Below are 23161 nucleotides of genomic sequence, written 5' to 3' on the forward strand. Positions count from 1 at the left end.
GGGGCTCAGTGCAGGCAGCTCCAGATTGCACTTTGCTGCACACTGTTTTGTTCTCTGAAGGCTTTCAGCACTGATGGGGTGGAGGGGTATGGATATGGCCGTGCCCCAATCTCTAGTCCACCCCCCCCACTCTTCAGGGAGCCCACACAGAAACGCAGTCAATCACTCTTGTCTCCCTGGTTTCCGACCATCCTCTTTGTGACCGGGCTTGTGACCGAGTTTTTTTTTTATCTCAGCCACCCCACCTGGTTGCGAGTCTCCAAACTTTACAGACTCCTGGGGTGCGGACCCAAGCCATCCTTCCAGGGGAGCGAGAGGTTGTCTCGCTGTGCTTCTGTGTTTTGCTGGCCCCTGCCCAGAGAGCAGTCGTGCGACCATGCAGCAATTCACAGTTCATGGCAACAGGGAGCAGAAAGCTGGCTCCTAGACTTGCTGTTTTCAGCTGGCTTCCGGTGTGTGATGCCTGGAAACTCTGCCACACTCTAGCACACACACACACCCCTTCTTCTTGTGACCCTGGGGATCCTGGGGCCACACTATCCCACATGGGATTCCATCCCACTTTGCCCCCTGGGCATCTTTAAGCCAGGGACGTCCCCCACTGTAGCAGACTTCTAAAAGTTCCAATTTTGTGCTCCCAAGCTCCCTCCCCTCCGCCCTATCTTCCCATGTATTGCCCCAGATTCACGTCTCCACACCTCCTACCTTCCAAAAAGTGGTCACTTTTCTATTTGTAGAATTGTAGCAATTCTTTTCTCAGATCGCCAACTGATCTTGCAGGTGTTCAGAATGATTTGGTAACTATCTAGCTGAATTCCAGGGACCGGACGAAATTAGGATCCCGTACTCCCGCGCCATCCTAACTCCTCCTCTGTGATTTCATTTAGATGAGGTTCCTCAAAAGTCAAGTTCATAGAGAGAGAAGATAGAATAGAGTTGACCAGGAGCTGGGGAAAAGAGTAACGGGGAGTTGTTATTGTCTAGTGGGTACAGAGTTTCAGTTTTGGGGTGATGACAAGTTCTGGAAATGGATGGTGGTGAAGGCTGCACAACAGTGTGAATATACTTAATGCCACCAAACTGTACACTTAAAAAATGGTTATGATGGTTAATTTTATGTTATGTATATTTTACTGAGGGTGGGAAACAATTGTGTAGATACAACCCCAGTGAAGTAATCAACAGTTTTAGCTCCACAGAAGTCACCCATGTGCCATTGCCAATCAGAAATCCTCCTACCTCAGAGATAATCATGATCCTGTCTCTTATGGTAACTACTTTCTCACTTCTTAAAAAATTTGTTTTGCTTCCTAAATATGCATCCCAGTGTAATTGTGTAATCTTATTTTACTTGTCTTTTAATAACACCTTTATTGAGATACAATTCACATGCCATGATATTCTTCGTTTAAAGAGTCCAGTTCAGGGGCCCCTGGGTGGCTCAGTCGGTTAAGCACCCGCCTTTGGCTCAGGTCACGATCCCAGGGTCCCGGAATCGAGCCCCGCATCCAGCTCTCTGCTTAGCGGGAGCCTGCTTCTCCCTCTCCCTGCCACTCCCCCTGCTTGTACTCTCTCTCTCTGTCAAGTAAATAAATAAAATCTTAAAAAAAAATAAGGAGTCCAGTTCGGTGGTTTGTGGTACGTTCAGAAAATTATGCAACCGTCATGGCATTCGATTTTAGAACATTTTCCTCACCGTCTAAAGAAAACTCTCCTCTTCATTAGCATTCCCTCTTCATTTCCCCGCTCCCCAGAGTCCCTGGCCACCACCAGTGTACTTTCTAGCTCTAGGGCTTTGTCTGTTCCGGGTATTTCATAGCAATGGACTCCTACAAGTTGTCGTCTTCTGTGACTGACTTACTTCACCTCGCGTGTTTTCAAGGATGAGCCATGTTGTAGCACGTGTCAGGACTTCGTTTCCTTTGGGCCAAATAATAGATTCTTTTTAAATGAAGGAATATACCACATTTTTTTTTGACCCATCAGTGGATGACCATTTTGGTTGTTTCCACTTTTTGGCTATCGTGAATAATACTGCCGTAGACATTCGGGTACGTTGTTCCTTAGACCTATGTTTTCATTTCCCTTGGGTAGGTGCTTGGGAGTGGAAGTGCTCGGTCATGTGTTAACTCTATGATTAGCCTTTTGAGGAACTGCTCAACTGTTCTCTAAACCAGCTACATAGTTTTACATTCCTGCCAGCAGTGATGAGGATTCCAACTTCTCCACATCCTCACTGCCATTCGATACTGCCTGTCTTTTTGATTCTAGCCATCCCAGTGAATGTAAAATGGTATCTCATCGTAGTTTTCTGGTAATTCATGATATTGCAATCCTTCCATATTCTTACTGATCTTTTATTTCTTATTTGGAGAAATGTCAGTGCACATCCTGTGCCCTTTTAAAATTGGACATCTTTTTCTGGTTGGGTTGTAAGAGTTCTTAATGTTTTCTGGGTACTAGTCCCCACCAGATATATGATCCACTAATATTTCTCCCATCCTGTGGGCTGTCTTTTCACATTCTCAGTGCTGTGTTTCTCTCAGAGTGAGAAGTATTTCACTTTTCCTTCCAATCATTTTATTGAGTTAAAACACACATAGCCTAAAACTTACCATCGTAACCATTTTTAAGTGTACGCTTCCGTGGCAATAAATCTGTTCATAATGTTGTGCCACCGTCACCACTATGGATCTCCAGGACTCCTTTTCATCTTATAACTTATAACTGAAACTCTATAGCCATTAAACTGTAAATCCCCATTGCCTGCTTGCCTCTAGCCACTAGCAACCACCATTCTACTTTCTCTCTCTAGGATTGTGACTACTCTGGGTGCCTCCTGTGAACGGAATCATAGAAGATTTGTCTTTTGGGGGCTGGCTTATTTCACTTGGCATAGCGTCTTCAAGGTCCATCCATGTTGTGGCACATGTCAGGATTTCTTTTCTTTCTGAGGGTGAATAGCATTTCATTATAAGTATATACCACATTTTGCTTCTCCATTGGTCGTCCATCGATGGACACTAAGGTTGCTTCCGCGTTTCAGCTATTGTGAAGAGTGCTGCTGTGAACATGGACATACAAACAGCTCTTCAAGACCTTGCTTTCAGTTCTTTGGGGTGTATACCCAGAGGTGGGGTTACCGGATCATATGGGAAGTCTATGTTTGATCTTTGGAGGAACCAGGACATTCCACAGTGGCTGTAGCATTTTGCATTTTCACTGGCAGCACACATGGGTTCCAATTTCCTCCAGGTCCTCTCCAACACAGGATGTCTTATTTTCTGTTTTGTTTTGGGGTGTTTTTGACAGTAGCCATCCTCGTGGGTGGGAGGTGGTATCTCATCGTAGTTTTGGTTTGCATTTCCCTCATGATGAGTGATGTTGAGCATCTTTTTATGTGCTCGTAGGCCATTTTTGATCTTCTTTGCAGAAATGTCTCTGCCCATTGTCTTTAATCTGGTCGTTTCTTTTGTTGTTGTTGTTGTCGTTGTTGCGTTGTAGATGTGTCTCTGTATATTCTGGATATTAATCCCTTATCAGACAGACACTTGATTTGCAAATATTTTCTCCCATTCTGTGGGTAGCCTTTTTACTGTGTCAGAGCATTTTTTGATGCATAAAATTTTTAAAGTTTCTTTAAGTCCATTTTGTCTTTTTGTTGTTGTTTTTGTTACCTGTGCCTTTGGTGTCATGCATCAGAGGGATCTTTGCCAAATCCAGTGCCGTGAAACATTTGCCTTATGTTTTCTTCTATGAGTTTATAGCAAGGCAAGTCCTATGAAGGGGGGTTTTCTGGGGAACTGCCAGGCATAAAATCAGTAACAGTTCTATGGCCACAGTGCTTTTGAGGAGGCTCTAGACTGTTCTGCCCATTCCACTGGGTGCTAGGCTGCCTGTTTTCACAGCTACCCTAGTTGCTATGATGCGGTTTTTCGAGGCTAGTGGGGACCTGAGGGAGAGGGATATGGGACTAGGGCAATTAAAACCTCACATAGCTCGCTGCTCTTACCAAGATTCAGCCGTTTCATTGTTCCTATTTTTGAACAAACAAGCTTCACTGGTTCTGTGTCTTGGATTAATTCCCACACCTCCAAAACGTGCATTTTGACTCTTTTTTTTTGCCTGTGTTGTAACAGTTTTTATGGAGGAGGGGATTTCTGGAGGACCTTATTTAACATTTTGGGAGTGCTTCCGATTTCACCTCTTAACTTCCTATGAATCCACACGAATGCAGTGTGGCCTCTTTTGTTCCACATGGTATTTAAGTTTCCACTTAACTCTGTTTGGGTGCTGCCATAGTGCGTTCCTTGCCACGTTGTTCTACACTTGTATTTCTCTGTGTGGATCAGTCACAACATTCATCGCATTATCTGTGAACACAGGGGTCTTTTCTTTTGGAATACTATGAAGAGTGCTGCTTATGACCATTATTGTTCAGGAACATGAAGCAAATAAGCAGAAATTTCTAGGGCATTTGCCTAAGAGTAAAAGAGCTAAGTTATGGGGTACTTGAGAAAATAAATGTAACTAGAAAATTAAAAGTGCTATTTCAAAGTGGCATGCCGCTTTAGGTTTCTGAAGCAGTTTAGGAGAGCTTCTGCTGTTCCACAGCAGTGCCAGGCATTTTCAGTTTCGTATAGCCGGTCTTGTGGATGTGTAGCGACATCTCTTTGTGGCTATGTAATCTGTATTTCTCTGAATACCGATGGCATTGAACACCCTCACAGAGGTTTGTCTGGCTCATCCTTTACATTTTGACTCCAGGAGAATAAGCTGTCATTCCCACCCGTCCATCCAAACTGCTCTGCTCCAGGATACCAATGACTAACTCTCCGTTGTCAAACCAAATGATCATCACTCGGTCCTCACCTTGGACCTACTGGCAACACTTAAAAGATGATCGGTATGTTCTGACTTAAACTTTGAAAATAATCGCTCTGCCCGCTGGCTGGAAATTAGGCTATTGGGAGAGCCAGGGTGGAAGCAGAGAGACCAGGGAAGAGACTTCTGAGGTTGGAGAAGAGAAGAGCGATGATGGCTTGCAGTGCACTGGAGAGTGGGGGTCGGGGGCAGTGGTGATACGAGGTCACATTCTGAATATATGTTGAAGGTAGAGCCAAGCGAATTTGCAGATGGACTGGCTTTGTGGTGTAAGGCTCTTCTAGAAACACTTTCTGTCTTGGTTTGCAGGACAATGCTCTCTCCTGGTGGTACCCCTACCATGCCGGCCACTCCTTCTCCCACTTCTTTCCTGAGTCCTCATCTTATCAACACCTACCCAGGGAATGCCCTGGAGCTTAAGTCCTCACACCCAGTCCTCGATCTGTTCCTTTCTCTAGCTGGTGGCTCTGCTCCCTAGGCAGAGGCAGCCGGTCCGTGGCTTGGATATCATCTCCAGACGGGCAATTCTCAGATAGACATCTGTGGCTGACCTCTCTCCTGAATTCCAGACTCAGTCATCTTCCTGCCTAGCTGGCATGCCCACATGGGTGTTTAATAGCCGTCTCAGGCTAAACACGTCCAACTCCTGCTCTTTCCACACTCATCTACACCTCAGTGAATGGCAACTCTGTTCTTGCAGTTGCTCAGGGCAGAGCCACTGGAGTCCTTCCTTGCTGCCTTTCTCTGCCTTGCTCTGTCAGCAAATCCTTTGAGCTCTACCTCACAGTATACCCAGATTCTAGCCTCTTCTCACCACTTCCACTTCAGCCACCCTCCTAAAAGCTTCCGACATCTCCCACTTGGCACATGACAAGATCTCTAAGGATTCTCTGCTTATGCAGTGGCCCATTGCCCTACCCCTGTCTGTTCTTTGATCATGTAGCAGGTGGAGTGATCCTTCAGGACTTCTCAGCTCTGGTCATTCCCTTGCTAAAACCCTTCTGTGCTTCCCGTCTCCGCTGAAATAGAATCAGAATTCCTTACCGATCCTTACCAAGTCTTCATGTGACCTGTCTCCACCCACAGCCCTCAACTGCTACTCCACGATGCCCACTCTGTCCAGATAATGCTGACCTCCTTGCTGAACTTCAAACATGCCAAGCATGCTCCCATCTCAGGACCCTCCCACTTAGACTTCCCTCTCCCTGGTTTGCTCTTCCCTCCTCTGACCACTGGCTGCAAATAGCACTCCACCCTAACATCACTCTTGTTCCCCTTGCACTGCTTCGTTCTGTTCCATCGCACAGATTACATCCTGGCACATCACGTAGTTATCTTTTTTGTGTGTCAGGTTAGTATTTTTTTTTTTAATTTTCCTGGGATCGGGGGCTTCGTCTTATTTTCTACCATGTCCGTAGTACTAGTACAACAGTTCATAGGTAAGGATTCAACAGTGGTGGAATGAATGAATGAGTGAATGGATGGATGAATGGATGGATGAATGAATGAATGGGGAGAGGTGACATGTGTCAGCCTCACAGTCAAATTAGACTTCTGTAAAAAGCACCAGCGTTGGACAGCAAGCCTCGAATGTGCAAGTGGGCCTGTCCTGAGCCATTTGCACATTAAGGACTAAGGATACAGTCAGAAGAGGGAGAAAGCTAGAATCCTTGACTTAGGATCCAAGCAGCAGGATTGCTTTTAATACCACCATGGTCTGGAGAGGGTCTCTAAGGAAAGAAAGAAAGTCCTTACCAGTCTTACCTGTAACTGGGCCTAAAGCAGTGATTGCCACATCAACCAAATCCCACTCCTTCTCACCCCCAGAGATTTTCAGTTTAGCAGGGGAAGTAGAATGTGTTTGCAATAACCGTATATATGATGGATCAGAATGCCATAGGTATAAAGGAAATTCGGTATTGTGACTCGGTAGTGGCAGATCTTACCATTGCTCAACAGCCTACAATTTATATAATCTTACATCCTTCGACACAGTTGATTTTAGATCTTCTCAGTGTTGATCTGAGCACCTGCTGTATGCCAAGCTGTGCACTCGATACCGGCACACACATTACGTAACTTAACCTCTCAACCAGTCTGTGAGAAGTGCCCTTTGTGTGGCCGTCTTACTGAGGCAGAAACCTAGGCCCAAGGAAGTGAATTTCGGTGTGTAAGACTAATCAGCCAGAAAGTAGCACCTGGGATTTAGGGACAGGGAAGATGAAAGCCCCCTCACTCAGAAGAAAGGTGACTGTCTTCTTTTTAGAGAGGTTATTATTTACTCTCAGAAAATCCTCTCTGGTTGGTTTTGTTAGGCTAGGAGAACACAAGACTCCAAGCTTATGCAGCTCTCATGCTCTTAGCATCAAGGAGAAGAAAAGAGCTCTCACGGTTCTTAGGAAAGGTAGCCTACTGTTTTCTCTTACGCTTGAGTTGTTTTGTAAAACACCACTAGACATGGGTCATAAATACAGCTAATGTGACAATAAAGATAATTAAAATTGTATCTGTTTTGGAAAAAAATCATGAATAAAAGGAACAGTTTCTTTTTTTAGGTGCATTGTTACATAAAATGTAAATACTGCAATAGAGACTCTGAACAGTTTGGGGACCTGATGTACTGGTATCATTTTGTTGCAACGGTTTTATAGAGTCCTGTCTGTAGGCTTTCCTTAAACCATGACACATCAGTTACCTCAAACTTTATTTACTGTTACCTGTAATTCGAGAGTTTCCCATGAATTGTCGGTAGATAAAATACTTTAATATAGAAATTAAGAAATGAAGAGAATAAACAAAACTCAGTCATGAATTCAACACTGTGCATGTGTCCCCTGGCCTCAATTTTCCACCCTTCCTGATTTACTTGGATCCCTGAATCAGATGCAGCCCATTCCAAAGAGCCACAATATAAAAAAACCCCAATTACTAGGCTGCATCGAGTCTGAAGTGATGCTTCATCCAAAAATTGCCTTTATTTATTTTAAATTACCTCTATTTCTTGTATATAAACTGTTACGGTAAATTAGAGTACTCAGTAGATATCATTCCTAAAATAATGCATTGATGTGACTTGGGTGAATAATTCTGGGATAGTATTAATATAGATACAGATAATACAATTGTGTCAAACAATGTAGATGGAAGATGGTATGCCCTGAAAAATAATTTTAGCTCAGAAGTTGAACCAGATGATATAAGATATTGATACAATGATCCATGAGCAAAAGCTTAAACAAAATTGTTTCATGAAATAGGAAAAGGCAATAGTACAGAATATTTTGTATATGATTTCATGTATCGATGTATAACCAAATTGCTGAAGTAAATATTGAAAGCTGGGTCCCTCCTCCCAGATTACTATGTTTCTCTAGACTATATAGTCAGTCAGAGCCACTGGAGCCATCATTTCTCATTTCACCTTTGCCTCTATGAGACTCTCATTACCACTCAGTGCTTGAGGTATTTGAAGTATTTGGCTTCTTCCTCCACTATTCTTCTGCCTTCGGTTATTCCTGTTCTTCACCTGCTACCTCTTATGGTGCAGGCCCTCCTGGGACTTCTGGCGGTGGGGCCTCCGGGGGTGGTGGGGCCTCTGGGGGTGGGGCGGCCTCCGGGGGTGGTGGGGCCTCTGGGGGTGGAGGGGCCTCAGGGGGTGGGGCGGCCTCCGAGGGTGGGCCTTCCGGTTGGTGAGGAGCCTCCTGTGGTTGGGGGGCCTCCTGTGGTTGAGGGGCCTCCTGGGGTGGGGGGGCCTCCTCTGGTGGCAGGGCTTCCTTTGGAGCCTCTTCTGGACCCATGTCTGAAATATCCGCAGGATTCTTTCCTAAGTTCTGTATTTGGAGCTCCTCTGTGTCCTCAGTAGTCTCTGTGGACTCTGAAGTCTCCTCTGAGGAGCCTCCTGGCGTCTCTATTGACTCAATTCCAGCGTTAAGGCTAATGGAAATTATTAAAATCAACAATAATAGTAAAAGCAATGCGGGGAGTATGAAAATTATCTTGTTAAGAACATTCATTTCAGTCTTACGTTTAGTAGGAATGACACTTCCTCCTGCAATTAGATTTTCCTCAGGTGATTTGCTGGGGGTACCACTGTCCACACTACCCCCATTTCCTGGAGCTTTGCAGTCAGGGGGGGCATAGCCCTCCTCACAGTGGCAGTGCCTTAAATCGTTGCAAACTCCTCTCCCATTACACATTTCTTTTGGTTCACAGTCGTACCTAAACACGGCATGATCAATGCAGGAGTAATTCATGCAGACTTTGTATGGGGCACAAAGGGTACCAGTGTCCACATCTCCATCATCAGGGATATCAGTAAGGTTATAGGCATCCATGCTCCAGCAGAAGTCTTTTTCATGAGGGACCTGGATCACTGTATGGTGGCGTTTGATTGCTGGTATCTGTCTAATATTTGTACATACAAGTTTCCCACAAAATATATTCTCATCAGAACACTTAACATATTTTGAACGAGGTGAAGCCCCAAAGCCACAGTTGCCAAACCGGTCCCCTCTGGTGTTCATGGAAATATAACAGTCTTCTGGGGCAGACCTTGCAGGGAACCCATATATATCCATGCACTGAGTATCAGGGTTCTTACACCGGCCCATAAAACAATAGTGAATTATATCACACGCTGTACCATCTTGCTTATAGTGGTCTCTGGGGCATACTCCAGAAGTACCATCACAATACTCTGGGAGGTCACACTCTCCAGAAGCAGAGCGACACATGAATCCCTTATGTCTCAACTGGCAATTAAAACAGCATAGTCCTTCACTACACTGTGCATGCTCCTTCAGCCTACATGTTTGGTCACAGCATGGGTTACCACCACAGTCGGGTCCACAGTCACACTCCTCATTCTGCTCCAACACGCCATTTCCACAGGTGGCTTGCCTACGCAGGCGACCTTTGGGCCGAGGCTTGTTAAATAGGCAGGCCCCTTTGTGTTCCCGGAGGAACTGGTAAAAGTGGTCAGAGCTGCAGTTGCTGAAGCCACTTTCTTTAGTGATATTCTCATGCATGAGGCAAAAGCGTCTATCTTTACAAATGCAGGCCGAGTGGTCGTGCTGAATACCCAAGTTGTGCCCAAGCTCATGGACCATGAGCGCTGCAAACAGGAGGACATCTTCATGATGGAAGGATTCAACAGCTGCTGCAAAGCCTCTTGAACAGGCACCATTGAGAAACGCCTGTCCCACATCCTCTCCAGGATGATGTCCCACGATCATGTGGGCAACATCGTGCTTCACACGATGGAAGAGCTTCTCCTGTCGCCAGCTATTGAAATTCCTGAGTGTAACTCGCAAGTCCGCTGGGACTTCTATGAGGTCCCCCTCGGTCCAAATCTCCATTCCAGCCAGCACCAGCTCAGTGTTTATTCCCCTAGTGAAGATGTTGGCCAGAGTGGTGATGTCCATTACTCTCTGGACTGTCTCATTGACGTTACTGCCCCACATTTGGAACCGCTGGTTGTTGACCACGACGAACATCTCCACGTACTTGGTGTGTGACCAAAAGGAGGACAGTGCCTGTAGACTGCGAGGCTTCCTGCTCCCTTGTTGCCGGCTGGTGGACACCGCTTGGCTGCCTTTGGAAGTGACACTACAGGAGACTCGAGCTTGGTGTGCCATGGTGTACAACACATGTTCAAACCGTTTTGAAGTGTCCATGGGCTCAATGCCATAGGGTTTCCCCTCCTTAATCAGGAAGCCCCTGAGGCCTGAACAGGTGTTGAGAGAAACAAAAGAACCTGGGACTCCTTCTATGTAGCCTTCATAGTGACAGTCATGGGAGACGAAAGGCATTTCTTGCCCCAGGACACCATTGTGGTAGCTGAAGACTGGAAAGTTATTCACAAAATAGTCTCTCTTCACCCTCAGGTGAATCACCTGTTTCTGGCCCTGCATTAATAGCGTATAGGATGTCTCTTTCACTGGGGTGTCCCTTTCCTGGACAGTCAGCTTCTTGGGGATGACTATTTCATAGAAAGTGTAATCTATAGAACCCAGATTACAGTACAAGCTTGGCAGGAAAATCACCAACAGCAACACAATCCCCAGCCTAACATATGAAGATTCCAGCACTGGCCCCAGCCTGAAGTCCCTCTTTCGCGGAGCCCAAGTCTGAAATGTTATCTTACCCTCTTTCAAGGCCCCTTGGTTTTTCCATAGCGAAGGCAGTATAGAGGCAGAGTTTCTCAAAGAGGCTACCATTGACATGGCCATTTGTCAATCAGTTGATGCTGTGTGGCCTATGTCCCACCGCAACAGCTCTCCCTGGCATGCTGAGACTCGGAGAGTCAGGTATTAGCCCCAGATCTAGGCTGGCTCCCTAAGGGGTGGCTGCTGTGCAGCTCTTGAGTAATACAGACTTTGGGGCTGTATTTCTATTGCTCTTGGCCTTTGGGGGTTCCCTTACCGTACGACTTCCTTCCAACAGCAGAAGCTCTAATGTTCCTTGGGTAAGTTCCCTTTACCTTCACAGATATGCCACGTAAGCAGGCTGTAATGATTCAGACAGTACTATAACTCATAATTTGCCTTAAGTATCCTTATTCTCAGCCTAGGCCACACTACTCCTGATATCCGTTAATCTGCTCATTCTTTGAAACCCAACATTCTGGCAGGAGGTAGGGGGAGGGGACAGGGATTCTTTAGGAATCTCTGAGCAGAACAGAGTTCTCTGTACCCACTGCCTCTTTTCCTCATTTCTGTAGTATTCAGGATACTGTTTCTCAGCCCACCCCTCCTTTGTCAGCCTTTGTTCATAAAAGATGAGTTTAGACATTTTGTATCTGTATATAAACATAATTCTTCCCTACTATGAAATTTTCCTAATGCACATATTAAGTGATAAATGAAATAAAGCTTAGTTTTACCATAGAAGTACACAAGTGACTAGGATCAACGTTCAATTCCTCCCAACTGCCCCAATATAAAAACAAACTCTGATTAGGTATCTAGTTACCATTTCATGAAGAAAATACAGAATGGACTGTATAAGAATTTTTTTAAGATTTCTTCACTCTTGTAACTAAAATTGAACTGTAACGTCTATATAAGTCCTTGGATTTGGTTTTGTGTCAATTTCCTGGCGTATTTAGCAGTACTTTCAAAAGGAAAAAAGAAGCACTACCTATCTACTTCCTTGCAGTTATTCTCCTGTACATTCAATGATGAACTAAAATAAGACTGTACATCTTTTATCCTGCACAAAAATTTTGTATCAAGTCAAATATTTACAATATAAAACCTTTAAAATGAAGGTTATGACTACAAGTAACACTAAAAAATGGGGATATGCCCTATCTAATTCAAACAGGAATGGTACAGAGGCACCTGGGTGGCTCAGTCGGTTGAGTGTCCCGACTCCTGGTTTTGACTCAGGTCATGATCTCAGGGTTGTGAGATCGAGCCCTGCATCCAGCTCCGTGCTCAGCGAGGAGACTGCTTAAGATTCTTTCTTTCCCTCTGCTTCGGCCCCTCCCCCCACTCGCACTTGCTCTGTCAAACAAATTAAAAAAAAATGGCTCAGTACCACAAGATCTCAGATATAAGCAGGAGAGCAGATCAACTCAATAATATTTAATTCCTAATACAGATTTTAAAATTTATCATTAGCATCTGGCAATAAGAACTGGTACTGTCATATCACGAATCTATTTAAAAATGTATAGCAAAAAGGTAAAATGATTTCTAACTGGATTTCTTCTTGTATTTTATATAAGAGGAGAAAGCCTCTAAAAATTATATAATTTGGAAATTATCACAGATTTAAGGTATTTCCCTTATTTTAACAACAAACAGGCAGGGCAAGTTAGGTTAAGTCATTTTGTAGGATAAAATAATCAAATCAATAATGAAAGAACACTTCTATTTTTTAAATAAATAAAAATATAACTGAGCATATCCAATTTTCCAATTTCAAATTGAAACATGTTTTCTTCAAAAAATACACACGCACATAAGCGTTCACACACAAGATCTGATTTAGATCAGTTGAGCTCTTTAAGCAATAATTCTTCAATTTGTTCTTTCTCACATGAATACAACAAGCTCTTTTTAAAAAGCTGTCTAGCTTTTTAAATTTTTTGTATTTAAGTAAGCTCTATGCCTATTGTGGGGTTTGAACTCATAACCCTGAGATCAAGAGTCTCTGGCTCCACCAACTGAGCCAGCAGGCACCCCTAAAAAGCATATCTATGTTTAGCTTTGAAGAGCTAAAAGCAGGGCACCTGGGTGGCTCAGTTGGTTAAGCATCTGACGCTTGATTTCTGCTCCGGTCATGTTCTCAGGGTCGAGGGATCCAGCCCTGTGTGGGGCTCAGCACAGAGTAGGCTTGTCCCTCTCCCTCTGCTCCTCCTCCTGCTTGGACTCTCTCTCTCTCTCAAATAAATAAATAAAATCTTGTTTTCAAAAAAAAAAAATCTATCCTCTTATGTTTCAAATAATAAATTTCTGACAGGTATTCTCCTATGCTCATACAATATATTAACCAGGAGATACACAAATTGTTTTACATCAAGCAGCTCTGTAACTATGGTGAAGTCGATAGGCATTTGAGTGAAAGTAATGGTTTTAGTTAAACAGAGGGTTGGCAAATCATGTGGGAAAACTGGGGACTCTAACCTCCCACCTACAAGAATTGTTCTTCACAATGTGAACTTCCTACAGGTATAGGCATTTAGAGGCTCGAAGAGATGAGGACGATTTTGTTTCACCCCCAGTTACATGTAAAATTTGCCTTATCAGTCACCATGACTGGCATGTCAAAGAACAATTTGCTACTAGCCTACAAACTCCACAAATAAAACTCCACTTGGAAGACCAATAACAGTGTTGAGTCCTTTGGGAACTATTGTTTTTTCAAGAGTCCAGAGTAGGACCCACTTTTGTATTACAACAACTGGACCATCCTCCAGGGCATTCACAAACTTCCAGCATGGTACTCTCATGTGGATGTGTCTGGACAGAGTGCTTATTTGGGGGGCCAGATTAATTCAGCCTGCTTAGGCTAAGACACAGGCAACTGCTGCTCTGAGTAAAAGGAAGCACCATTTTGAATGTCCTTCTAGATCATGCCTAAAATTCACCACACACTAAAGGAAAAAAATCATCCTGAGCCTTTGGAAGACACTTAAGTAACAAATTGAGAAGGGAATGGTAGACTGGGCATACCAGGAGTTTCCTCTGAAGAAAAAGAGTAACAAGGCTAACCACGGCCTTCCTCTCTCCAGCCAATACTTCTGCCCTGAGAAAAACAACAGGTAAACATTCAGTTGTTCTAGAAATAAGTGCAGAGTTTTTCCTGATTGCAGTAAGCGATTTGTAAGACTCCATTTCACTAAAAAACAGTAATTTGATTCAGCACTTAATTCAACTCTCAGCTAAGTCTTCTGATCAGTAAATAAGAAAACCTTTTGTTTTTCTCTGCTGCCTAACTCCTAGATTTTGCCATGTTTAAAAGTATTGAATTCTCAGGGTGCCTGGGTGGTTCAGTCGGTTAAGCATCTGCCTTCGGCTCAGGTCATGATTCTAAGGTCCTGGGATCAAGCCTTGCATCGGGCTCCCTGCTCAGCGGGGAGTCTGCTTCTCCCTCTGCCCCTTCCCCTGCTCGTGCTCCCTCTCCCTCTCTCAAATAAATAAATAAAATATTAAAAAAAAAAAAGTACTGAATTCTCCTTATACAGTATCCATTTACAACAGTTATTCATTGCCTTAGATTAGGAAGCTTTACCTCAAAAAAAAAAATGTAATAAGGTAATTCTCACAAGATACTTTGTGTTTTTATCCTACATTTCCAGTCCATCACATACATATGGGGCATTCTAACAACACGTTATCCTGAAGACATGCTCAGCAAAGTAGAAGAGTTACAAAGTAAGTGAGCTCTGTGAGATCAATTTCAATTGAAGAGAATGTGATGGGATGAAAGTGAACTGTGCCTATAGATCATCTCCCTCTGCTCTGTAAATTAGAATTTGCCTGCTAGCCCTTCTATTTACCAACGCAGGCACCTACCAAAAACTGCTACAATAAATAAACAAATAAATAAAAATGGTTTATGGAAGCCCATGTGCACAACAGAAAGCTAAAAAAGCATCCAGCCTTGTTTTCTATTCAAACATCTGATCTCTGGGCCAAAACCACCCTTCCCGAAAACGAAGGGTACTGAACAAAATAAATGTAGCCCAGGGATGCCAACTTGAAGCGCAGGCCAAAACATTCGACACTAAAAGGGCAGCCTTAAGAGACAAAAACTGGACCACCTTGGGTGCTAACCCAATAGTTCAGTTTACATGATATAAAAAGAGCCAGGAGAACAAAGAAAAGGAAGGAAGAAGCAATGGAGCTTGTGAGGCCTGCGGGGAAGGGAAGAGGACTGAGCGGGACCTCAGATGAACAGAAAGAAGCTCTGGTTCTGCATGAAAAGAATAAACTCAAAATCCCACTAGATTTAAGAAACACACCAATACCTTTTAAAAGATATGACAAAAAAGAAATGTTACCACTTTTCACGAAATAATTAGGGACAAAAAAAAAAAAAAAAGGAGGACTTAGCTCCCTGCCTCTTCCATCATAGGAGCTGGCATCCTGTGGGTTCCAGCAGGCAGTCTGCAGTATGGCTCCACAAAGGTTTTTTGGCACCAGAGGTAATCTACCCATAGTGCAGAAAGCAGATACACAGGGCAAGTGAAACCAGATTCCACAGTACTTGATTCAACTGTTTACTGAACAGAGAGGTCAGTATAGTCAGTCCTTTGTCTACCACTGGCAAATGGTTTTTGTACACTTTATTACAAATAAAACAATCTTGTTTGACAATACCTCTGTCATCTTATAAACATATGAGAAAACAGTCCTAGAATAATAGTATATCTCTAGGAACTGAGCTTTTCTTAAAAACAAACAAATGAACTATACTATGAATAAGTCCTGTATCTAAATCTATACAGCGTCTTTAATGTGGAAATGAAATTATGATTTATTAATTTACATAAAAATTACTTTATACATTAAAGAATAATTTTTCAAATTGTTAAAAAAACAAAGTCTGAATCTGTCATTATTGGGATTCATGGGACATGGTTTGCTCTTCTATCACTTGCTTCACAATTTCTGCCAGTTTTAGTCGATCTACTTTATCTGTGAATCCACGACCTGAAATGCAAGAAAGAAAAAAGTCAGTCTCCAAATGTAGGTGAGATTCTTGACAGGGACCCAATTAGGTATCCATGTGGTATATGACAGGGGCTCTGTAGGTTGAATCTGCAGCACCCAGTTCATCTGAATTCTGGAAAACAAGTGAAAGGGCCAGATGTCCAGATATGCCTGTGCAGTTAATGTAGGAATAACCTCTATCCCATCATACCCCACTCATTCTCTAGCCTCACTTCACCTCAAAATAGCCCCAGCTCAGCCCCCAAAGATCCTCCATGTTCTACACATAATCACTTCTCTGTGTCCGTGGAGAAAGAAAGAAGTATTTTCCTACCATTCCAGCTGAAGCTTTGCAGAGTATCTCTTAAGAGTTTGCATTCCCGGTTATACTTCCAAGCCTCCTGCATTACTTCATTCAGCTTTTCATCTTCATTCTCTCCTGTTGATAAAGATGAAGAAGTTGTGTTTTCCAGTGGCATCATGGGATTTTAAGTGTCAGAGATGGAAGGACACAATCTCCAACTTCTTGAGAAGTGATGAGTAAAGGTGCAAACTTTTGACAGTGCTGTCACTACCAGTCCCTCCATTAATGTAGGCCACTTCTGGGCTTTGCACTCTTCTACTCTGACAGCCTCACACAAATCCTCTGATGTCCCTGGGGTTTTACCACTAGGGAATGGGAAGTAGGCAGAGTCAGACTTTGCTGCTGGGCAAAAACACATGGTTAATCTAAGAGACCAAAAGAAGGGAGAACAAGGCTGAGTGGACCCCTTTCTTCCTCCTAGGCTCATTTCTTACTTTGGAAGCTATCTAAATACACTATTTGAATTCTCTGAAAACCCAAGAAATTTGGACATTTTTCTGGCTTCTCATTCATCTGCTGCGAAGAGCCCATTACACCCCACTAAGTGGAGAGAGACTATACTAAAAGGAACCTCTCACTCAAAAGGAGACACGTACAAGTCACACTCTGGCCATGATACACATAGCAGCAGGGGCCACTTCTGAACTTCTGGAAGGTGCTCTCTTTTATATTCACAAGTTAATGACAGCCTTGCACTCTAAAGGCTCTAGAAATGTCTCCTGACCTTCACAAGCTGATCCTGACCTGTCGACATCTTCCATTCTTCATCTTCTGTCCTGTGCCCTTGTTAACAAACTAAGAAAACACAAAATTGCATGCTGCACTAGACACTGGTAATTAAACCTCCACTAGCAGTTTCACAGAAAACCAAAGGAGGGGCAGAACTTACCACTTTTCTGAGTTCCCACTGCCCTCTCTTTTTAGTGGGCACAGAATAATTTATATAATGTACTTATTTTCTCATAACACAAAGGTGAGAAAGACAACCTCAGATTAAACTGCTCCTTCTACCATGTGCGCACACACATGTGCACGCATGCACACGCACACACACACACACACGCATGCAGAACATTCATAAATGGCGTGACCTTTACCAGCCTGGGGGAGAATACACTGAGCAATAACATCTCGGAGCTTTTCCAAGGCAACATTTGAATCCTCTGCTCCATTCTCACGGTCGTGGATATAAACACCGTCTTTTGGCTTGGTGCTTTAAAATTTTGGAAGAGAGGGAATAACAAGGTGAAACTCAAAAGCCAACTCTTCACAGAAGTTAACTCTAAACATAAGGCAGCACATTTTTCAGATAAATAATGAACTACAGAGTGTCTCCAACTTCTGATGATATTTAAAGGGCTTATCCTTTCCACCCTCTTAAGAAGTAGCAAAAGGGCAAACCCCTGGCTGACCTTTCAGAACCCTGCACTCAGCCACACCAGCCATGAAGGAGAATCCACAGAATAAGCTCAGTTACCCAAGTAATTTCCTCTTCCTCAGAATGGGGTTGTTCACAGAGTGCAGGGGTTTGAGGCTGACTTTCAGATCCTGGATTCTCATGTTGGCCAACTGTTCCGCGTGAGCCTGCTGGATTCCTGCAACCACCGCCTGAATGTAAACACTGTCATCAGTTCTCACGCTCACTTCGGGGCACCTAAAAAGCTAATCTAACAAATTGTGAAGGAGAAGCTCCAAGAACGAAGAAGGCAATTTCACTGTTATGCTGGCAGTATACAAATTTTGATAAGCCAGAGCATTCTTCTCCACGATCAGCAAGCCCAGGGAATACCAGACAAACCAAGGGCCATACAACAGCTAGCCCTTCCTCTCTGCACGGGGACAGAAATGCAAGTAAGAAATACTAACAAGACTCACATTCACGGTCATTGGCAAGAGCAAGTGTAAAGAGAGGTCTTCATGTACACCAGGGAAAGGCTGGTAAGCTGCTGCCTAAAAAGCCTCCCACAGTGGCATTTATTCACTGCCCCCACTGTGTGGACAGTCATTTCAGTCCTGATGACTCAGAACCCCAACCAAGTCAGTCAATTAATTTACAATGAGAAATAACTGTCATGGAATCTAGACCTTTTGAAGTCTGTGTCTTTATGACTGACCAGTGCGGGCTCTTATTATGGGCAGACCAATTAAGGAAGGTAAAAAATCAGCAGAAAGCTTTCTAAGAACAAGATGATCCCATGTTTATATTTTAAAAAAGGACAAACTGTGCGTATATGTGTGTCTCCCAGGAAAAGATGAGGAAGGATACATTAAGCCAGAGATTACCCCATCCCTGAGGAGTGAGATTGAGGAAGAAATGAAAAGGAATTCATGCTTTTTTTAAATATATACCTCTGTATTGTTTTAATTTCAACAATAAAATTTGACAATTTTAAAAAGTAGTTCTCTGTGAAGCATGCGATTAGATCAGGTAGTGTTTGATCTCATTTAAAGGCTCTGGCTCTGGCTATGCTCTACCGGATCCTCACATCACCCTTATCAGTGATGGCACAACTGAAAAGATGAAAATAGCTCAAGGTTGTGAACTCAGGCTCCATGTCCTAGGCAGGGCTAAGATGGACACTGTTCAACATCTGCATATGTGGCCATTTTTCTACCCTTCAAAGTTAGCCAACTCACATCATGACCCCATAATTTCTTTAAAAATGGGAATACACTGTCAGCTTGCAGCTCTACCTTATAGGCCTAGGGGTCACTCTTTCTCATTAAGAATATTATGCATATCCATATTTGGCTTCATTATATACTAATTCTACAGTAACTCCAGAAAGGAATCTTATTTCTTCAATTCCAAGATCTTAAGGGAAGCCACACTGCAACCCCCATGTGCTGATATAAGCAATCCCTTAGGATTTTGGACTGAGCAAACCAATTTTGGACTACTAGACATATTTAAATCAGAAAGAGAACCACACACAAATGAGAGATGGCAGAGAACTCTGTTCCTTCCAGCTCTTTCTTTCCCATACTCCAGCAAAACTAAGGGAGGTCTTAGCATTCTTTTTTCCTGGGACATCTGGCTCAGTTGGTTAAGCATCTGATTTCGGCTCCGATCATGATCTCAGGGTCCTGGGATTGAGGCCATGGTAGGCTCCCCACTCAGCGGGGAATCTGCTTGTCCCTCTCCCTCTCCCTCTGCCCCTCCCTGTCCCTCGGCTCCTGCTCTCTTTCTCAAACAAATAAATAAAATCTTAAAAAAAAAAAAAAGAATTCTTTTTTCCTATTCCCTTACTCTTTCTCACACTTCAATCCCCCTCCCGTCTAAGTGGGTAAAATGTATGCCTGTGTCCCTGCGTTTACCTCTCAGCCACACTATGGTCCCACACAACACATCTCATTCATCTGCATGTCCGTCTAAGCAATACCTAAAACCTAAGACACTTCTCTTGACCTAAACCAGCCTCATTCCTGATTTCCCTCTATTTGTCAATAGTATCAGTGAATATGATACCCATTGTCTCCTTATTACCAAGTAAGTCACCCAAAATTGTAGAAATTTGTCTTCAAAAATATTGAACCTATTCACTCATCTCTACTTCTCTGCTCCCAGAGCTGCTCTTGGGCTTGCCGATTACTGTATAAGTCTTAGGTTGGCAAATCTGCAAGTCTGGCTGACTGTCCCTAAATACCTTCCCTTGTGGCAGATCTCTCCCAAAATTGACAATGGCTTCTCAGTTATGTCCTACTTAAGCCCCTACTTAAGACTTAAGCCCCTCTGTGTGCTTTCAAAGCCTGGTCCTGCCACATATATTTCACTGACTTCCCATTAATGAAGCCAGGTGGTTTTCCCCACAGATGCACTTTGGTCTATAATTCTTTGCTCCTGTTGTTCACTGCACTTGGCCATGTATGTTGCTTACTCATTTAAAGCAGTTCATGGCTAAACATGTGAACAGATTAAAAACTGCCATGCAGTAATTAATAAATATGAGGGGTTTTGCCTTCTCTTTGGGAACCCTTCCCTGATTACAGCCCTTCAAAGATGTTCTCTTTTTCTGAATTCCCACAGCATTCGTAGAAAATGTAGCATGCAAAGCTCTGATGTCTGAAATGTTCCCTCCTTATTTTACATGAATTAGTCTTTCCAATCAGTCTTGTTTAAGCCCCTCAGGGGAAGGGAGGTTGTCTCATAGTACTCTGTGCCCCCCCAACCCTGAAGCACAAATATGGAAGATCTGAGTTTTCACTTAGTGCATATTTACTGGGCCTTGATCTGGTCTTTTACTCAAAGAAGCTTTTATTTCAGAACCTGATTTTCAGGAAAGCATGGTGTCTCTCTGGGAAAGACTGAGTTCTTTGCATTGCTCTGCCTTTGACCCCTCCCTGAGCCTTGTCCCAGCATTCCTTCTCAACACAGCCTTCTGATGAAAAAAGTAAGCATCATTCAAAACCTTATCCATCATCAGTTGAGCAGAGGGTAGCACATTATCCAAGGCCTCAGTCGAGTTGAGCCACGGGTGGTCCAATACTCCCTCGATGGTGAGTCTTTCCTCTGGTTTGACCTTCAAAAGCCTGTAGAGAAAAGGCCAACAGGGCTGTCGTGCACAGTTGCTTCCAGAAGGCCAGGAAGTTCCTGGGTCTGGTTCTAACCAGGTCCAACTTCTGACTTTCTACCAACTCCTACAAGCCTAGGCTTTCCATCTATAGGCAGGGGTGGGGATCTAGTACCTAACCCCTGGTGGTGAGGGCACTTTGTCCTTTGGTAGTCCTTTCTACACTAGACAGAGTGAGATAAAAATGGTAGAATAAGGCTTAATCCAGTGATACTTCGGACTGAGTTCAAGATTCAATAAGCCTGCATACAGTTTATAGCTCCTGAGACTTGAATCTCCACATCCATGTCTTTAGGACAGTGGGCTCCAATTTCCAAAAGGGACTCAAAGTGCCCTTTTGGCTGACAGTGTCTACAAAATTAGTTAAGGGGTCATGTGGTTATGAAAATCCAGGTTGCTAATTGTGGTAAAACTGTTAGATGTCACCAAATGGCAGGAGGTGAACCCTTTATTCCAGAAACATTCAAAAGCCAAAAATCTAAAGTCTCTGGTAAGGGGATGGCATTTCCTTCTAAGCCGAATGTTTTGCTCTGTACCATCTACTTTTTGACCCTACTTCTTCACATCTCGTCCATTCATGCTGATGCAACTCTTGGCCCACCTCAGCATGTACCCGGGCTTTTTAGTCCCTCTTCCAACTACACATCCTCCCACTGTAAACATCAGTCAGGACAACATGCATACTTGCTCTTTCAGGTTCTCCGTAACCTTCTGGATCATTCTGAACAAACAGCTTCAGATTCTGAAGAAATGATTATTTAGAAAAGAATCCCAGGGGTGCCTGGGTGGCTCAGTCGGTTGGGCGTCTGCCTTCGGCTCGGGTCATGATCCCACGGTCCTGGGATCAAGCCCCACATCGGGTTCCTTGCTCACCAGGGAGCCTGCTTCTCCCTCTGCCTGCTTCTGCCTGTCACTCCCCCTGCTTGTGCTTACTCTCTCTTTCTGGCAGATAAATAAATCTTTAAAAAAAAAGAAAGAAAGAAAAGAATCCCAATGCTGAAAGAAGATAACCAATATCGCTCTAGGGACAAGAAATATATTCTATAGAACTGACAAAGAACCACTTAGAGGATATTGATGTTTTGGTTACGTAGCAATACAGTGTGGAAACAGCATGGGAAGACAAGTGATGCTTTAAATATTACCCCTACCCTCCTAAAAACTTTCACTTGTATATTTAAGAAACTAGTCCGTCTTTATATACATAGATCCTTAACCAACAGGACAAGCTCTCTATTGAAAGGGCGTAATCTCTATAAAGAAATGGCTGTACTGTTAGGAGAAAGCTCCCAGGCACTCCCCCTTTAAAGCTTATCTTCATCATATTACAGATGAAGAAACTGAAGCCAAAAGAGGAAAAATTACTCAGTGAACACCAAGCAGTAGGAGTACCAGAAGAGTGCCCAAATCCCAGGCAGCTGAGCTTCCCACACAGGTGGGCAGGAAAAGCGAATATACGTCAAATTTAGGTCTGACTTCTTACCTAGTCCTTCAGCTACCAAAGGACTCTGTCAACTCTCCCTCACCCACTCACTAGCACTAAATCTTCTAAATCTATCTTAGCAGTGGGGAGGCTAGAGGCCCACACAATCAGCCACCTACCCCCCACAGCAGCCAAGGAATGAAAAGCCAAAATGTCATTGTCATCTTAGCCTGAGTTCAGTTCCTGATGCCACGTCTGTTCCACATGACTGGCTAACATGCAGGAAGGGCGCAACATGGGGCTTACCAATTAAGGTCCTAAATTAATACTCCAAGGTACCTGGGTTCACAACCCTGGGGACAAATTCTAAGAATGCAACAAGAGGGAGCAAAGCTCCATTTTCACCAAGGTGTGGACATGAAGCGCTCTCATCTCAGGCTCCAGGGATAAGATTTCTACGATGTGCCAACGGGAAGGAGCATGCCTGGGAAACTAATGACTTTTCCCTTGTGATCCACCACCTTAAGGCCTCCTTGGCCTCCCCACCCCACAGCCTGGGGACTCACTTCCTCACAACATCTTTGGCCATCTCTGAAATCTGGCTCCACTCTTCTTCTGGGAACTCAAAACTGCCTGTCATGATCTTTCTCCGCATATCCTTTGGGATAGTCCGGCTGTGGTGTTTGGAGTAAAAAGGAGGGTATCCGCACAACATCACGTAGATAATCACCCCTAGGGACCACAAGTCACAGCT

General features: G+C 43.7%; 2 protein-coding genes and 1 pseudogene across 6 annotated transcripts in view; 1 reads left to right on the forward strand and 2 right to left on the reverse strand.

Annotated features, from left to right (window-relative positions):
• Positions 1-23161, forward strand: part of TMEM116 (transmembrane protein 116) — a 148226-nt gene that overhangs the window by 118515 nt on the left and 6550 nt on the right. Inside the window, exon 11 of one of the 2 annotated variants that reach the window (XM_045776733.2) lies at positions 14693-15503. The exons of the other annotated variant lie outside the window; for it this stretch is intronic. Coding sequence (XP_045632689.2) covers positions 14693-14776 — 84 coding nt within the window. The 3' untranslated portion in view covers positions 14777-15503. Of the gene's footprint in view, positions 1-14692; positions 15504-23161 lie in introns of those variants that run through there. 2 annotated transcript variants of the gene reach the window in all.
• Positions 7641-14640, reverse strand: LOC123778924 (disintegrin and metalloproteinase domain-containing protein 1a-like; annotated as a pseudogene).
• The window catches only part of MAPKAPK5 (MAPK activated protein kinase 5), a 33139-nt gene continuing 25809 nt past the window's right edge, over positions 15832-23161 (reverse strand). For 2 of the 4 annotated variants that reach the window (XM_045776703.2, XM_045776688.2), the window contains 6 exons: positions 22974-23161; positions 20823-20943; positions 17891-18021; positions 17511-17626; positions 16384-16488; positions 15832-16049 (listed from right to left, as the gene is read on the reverse strand). In XM_045776703.2, coding sequence (XP_045632659.1) covers positions 15955-16049; positions 16384-16488; positions 17511-17626; positions 17891-18021; positions 20823-20943; positions 22974-23161 — 756 coding nt within the window. In that variant the 3' untranslated portion in view covers positions 15832-15954. Of the gene's footprint in view, positions 16050-16383; positions 16489-17504; positions 17627-17890; positions 18022-20822; positions 20944-22973 lie in introns of all 4 variants that reach the window. The other 2 variants (XM_045776694.2, XM_045776682.2) reach the window with 1 other exon arrangement.

Source organism: Ursus americanus, chromosome 30 (genome assembly GCF_024610735.1).
Source record: "Ursus americanus isolate L20-20 chromosome 30, mUrsAme1.1.p, whole genome shotgun sequence".
NCBI lineage: Eukaryota > Metazoa > Chordata > Mammalia > Carnivora > Ursidae > Ursus > Ursus americanus.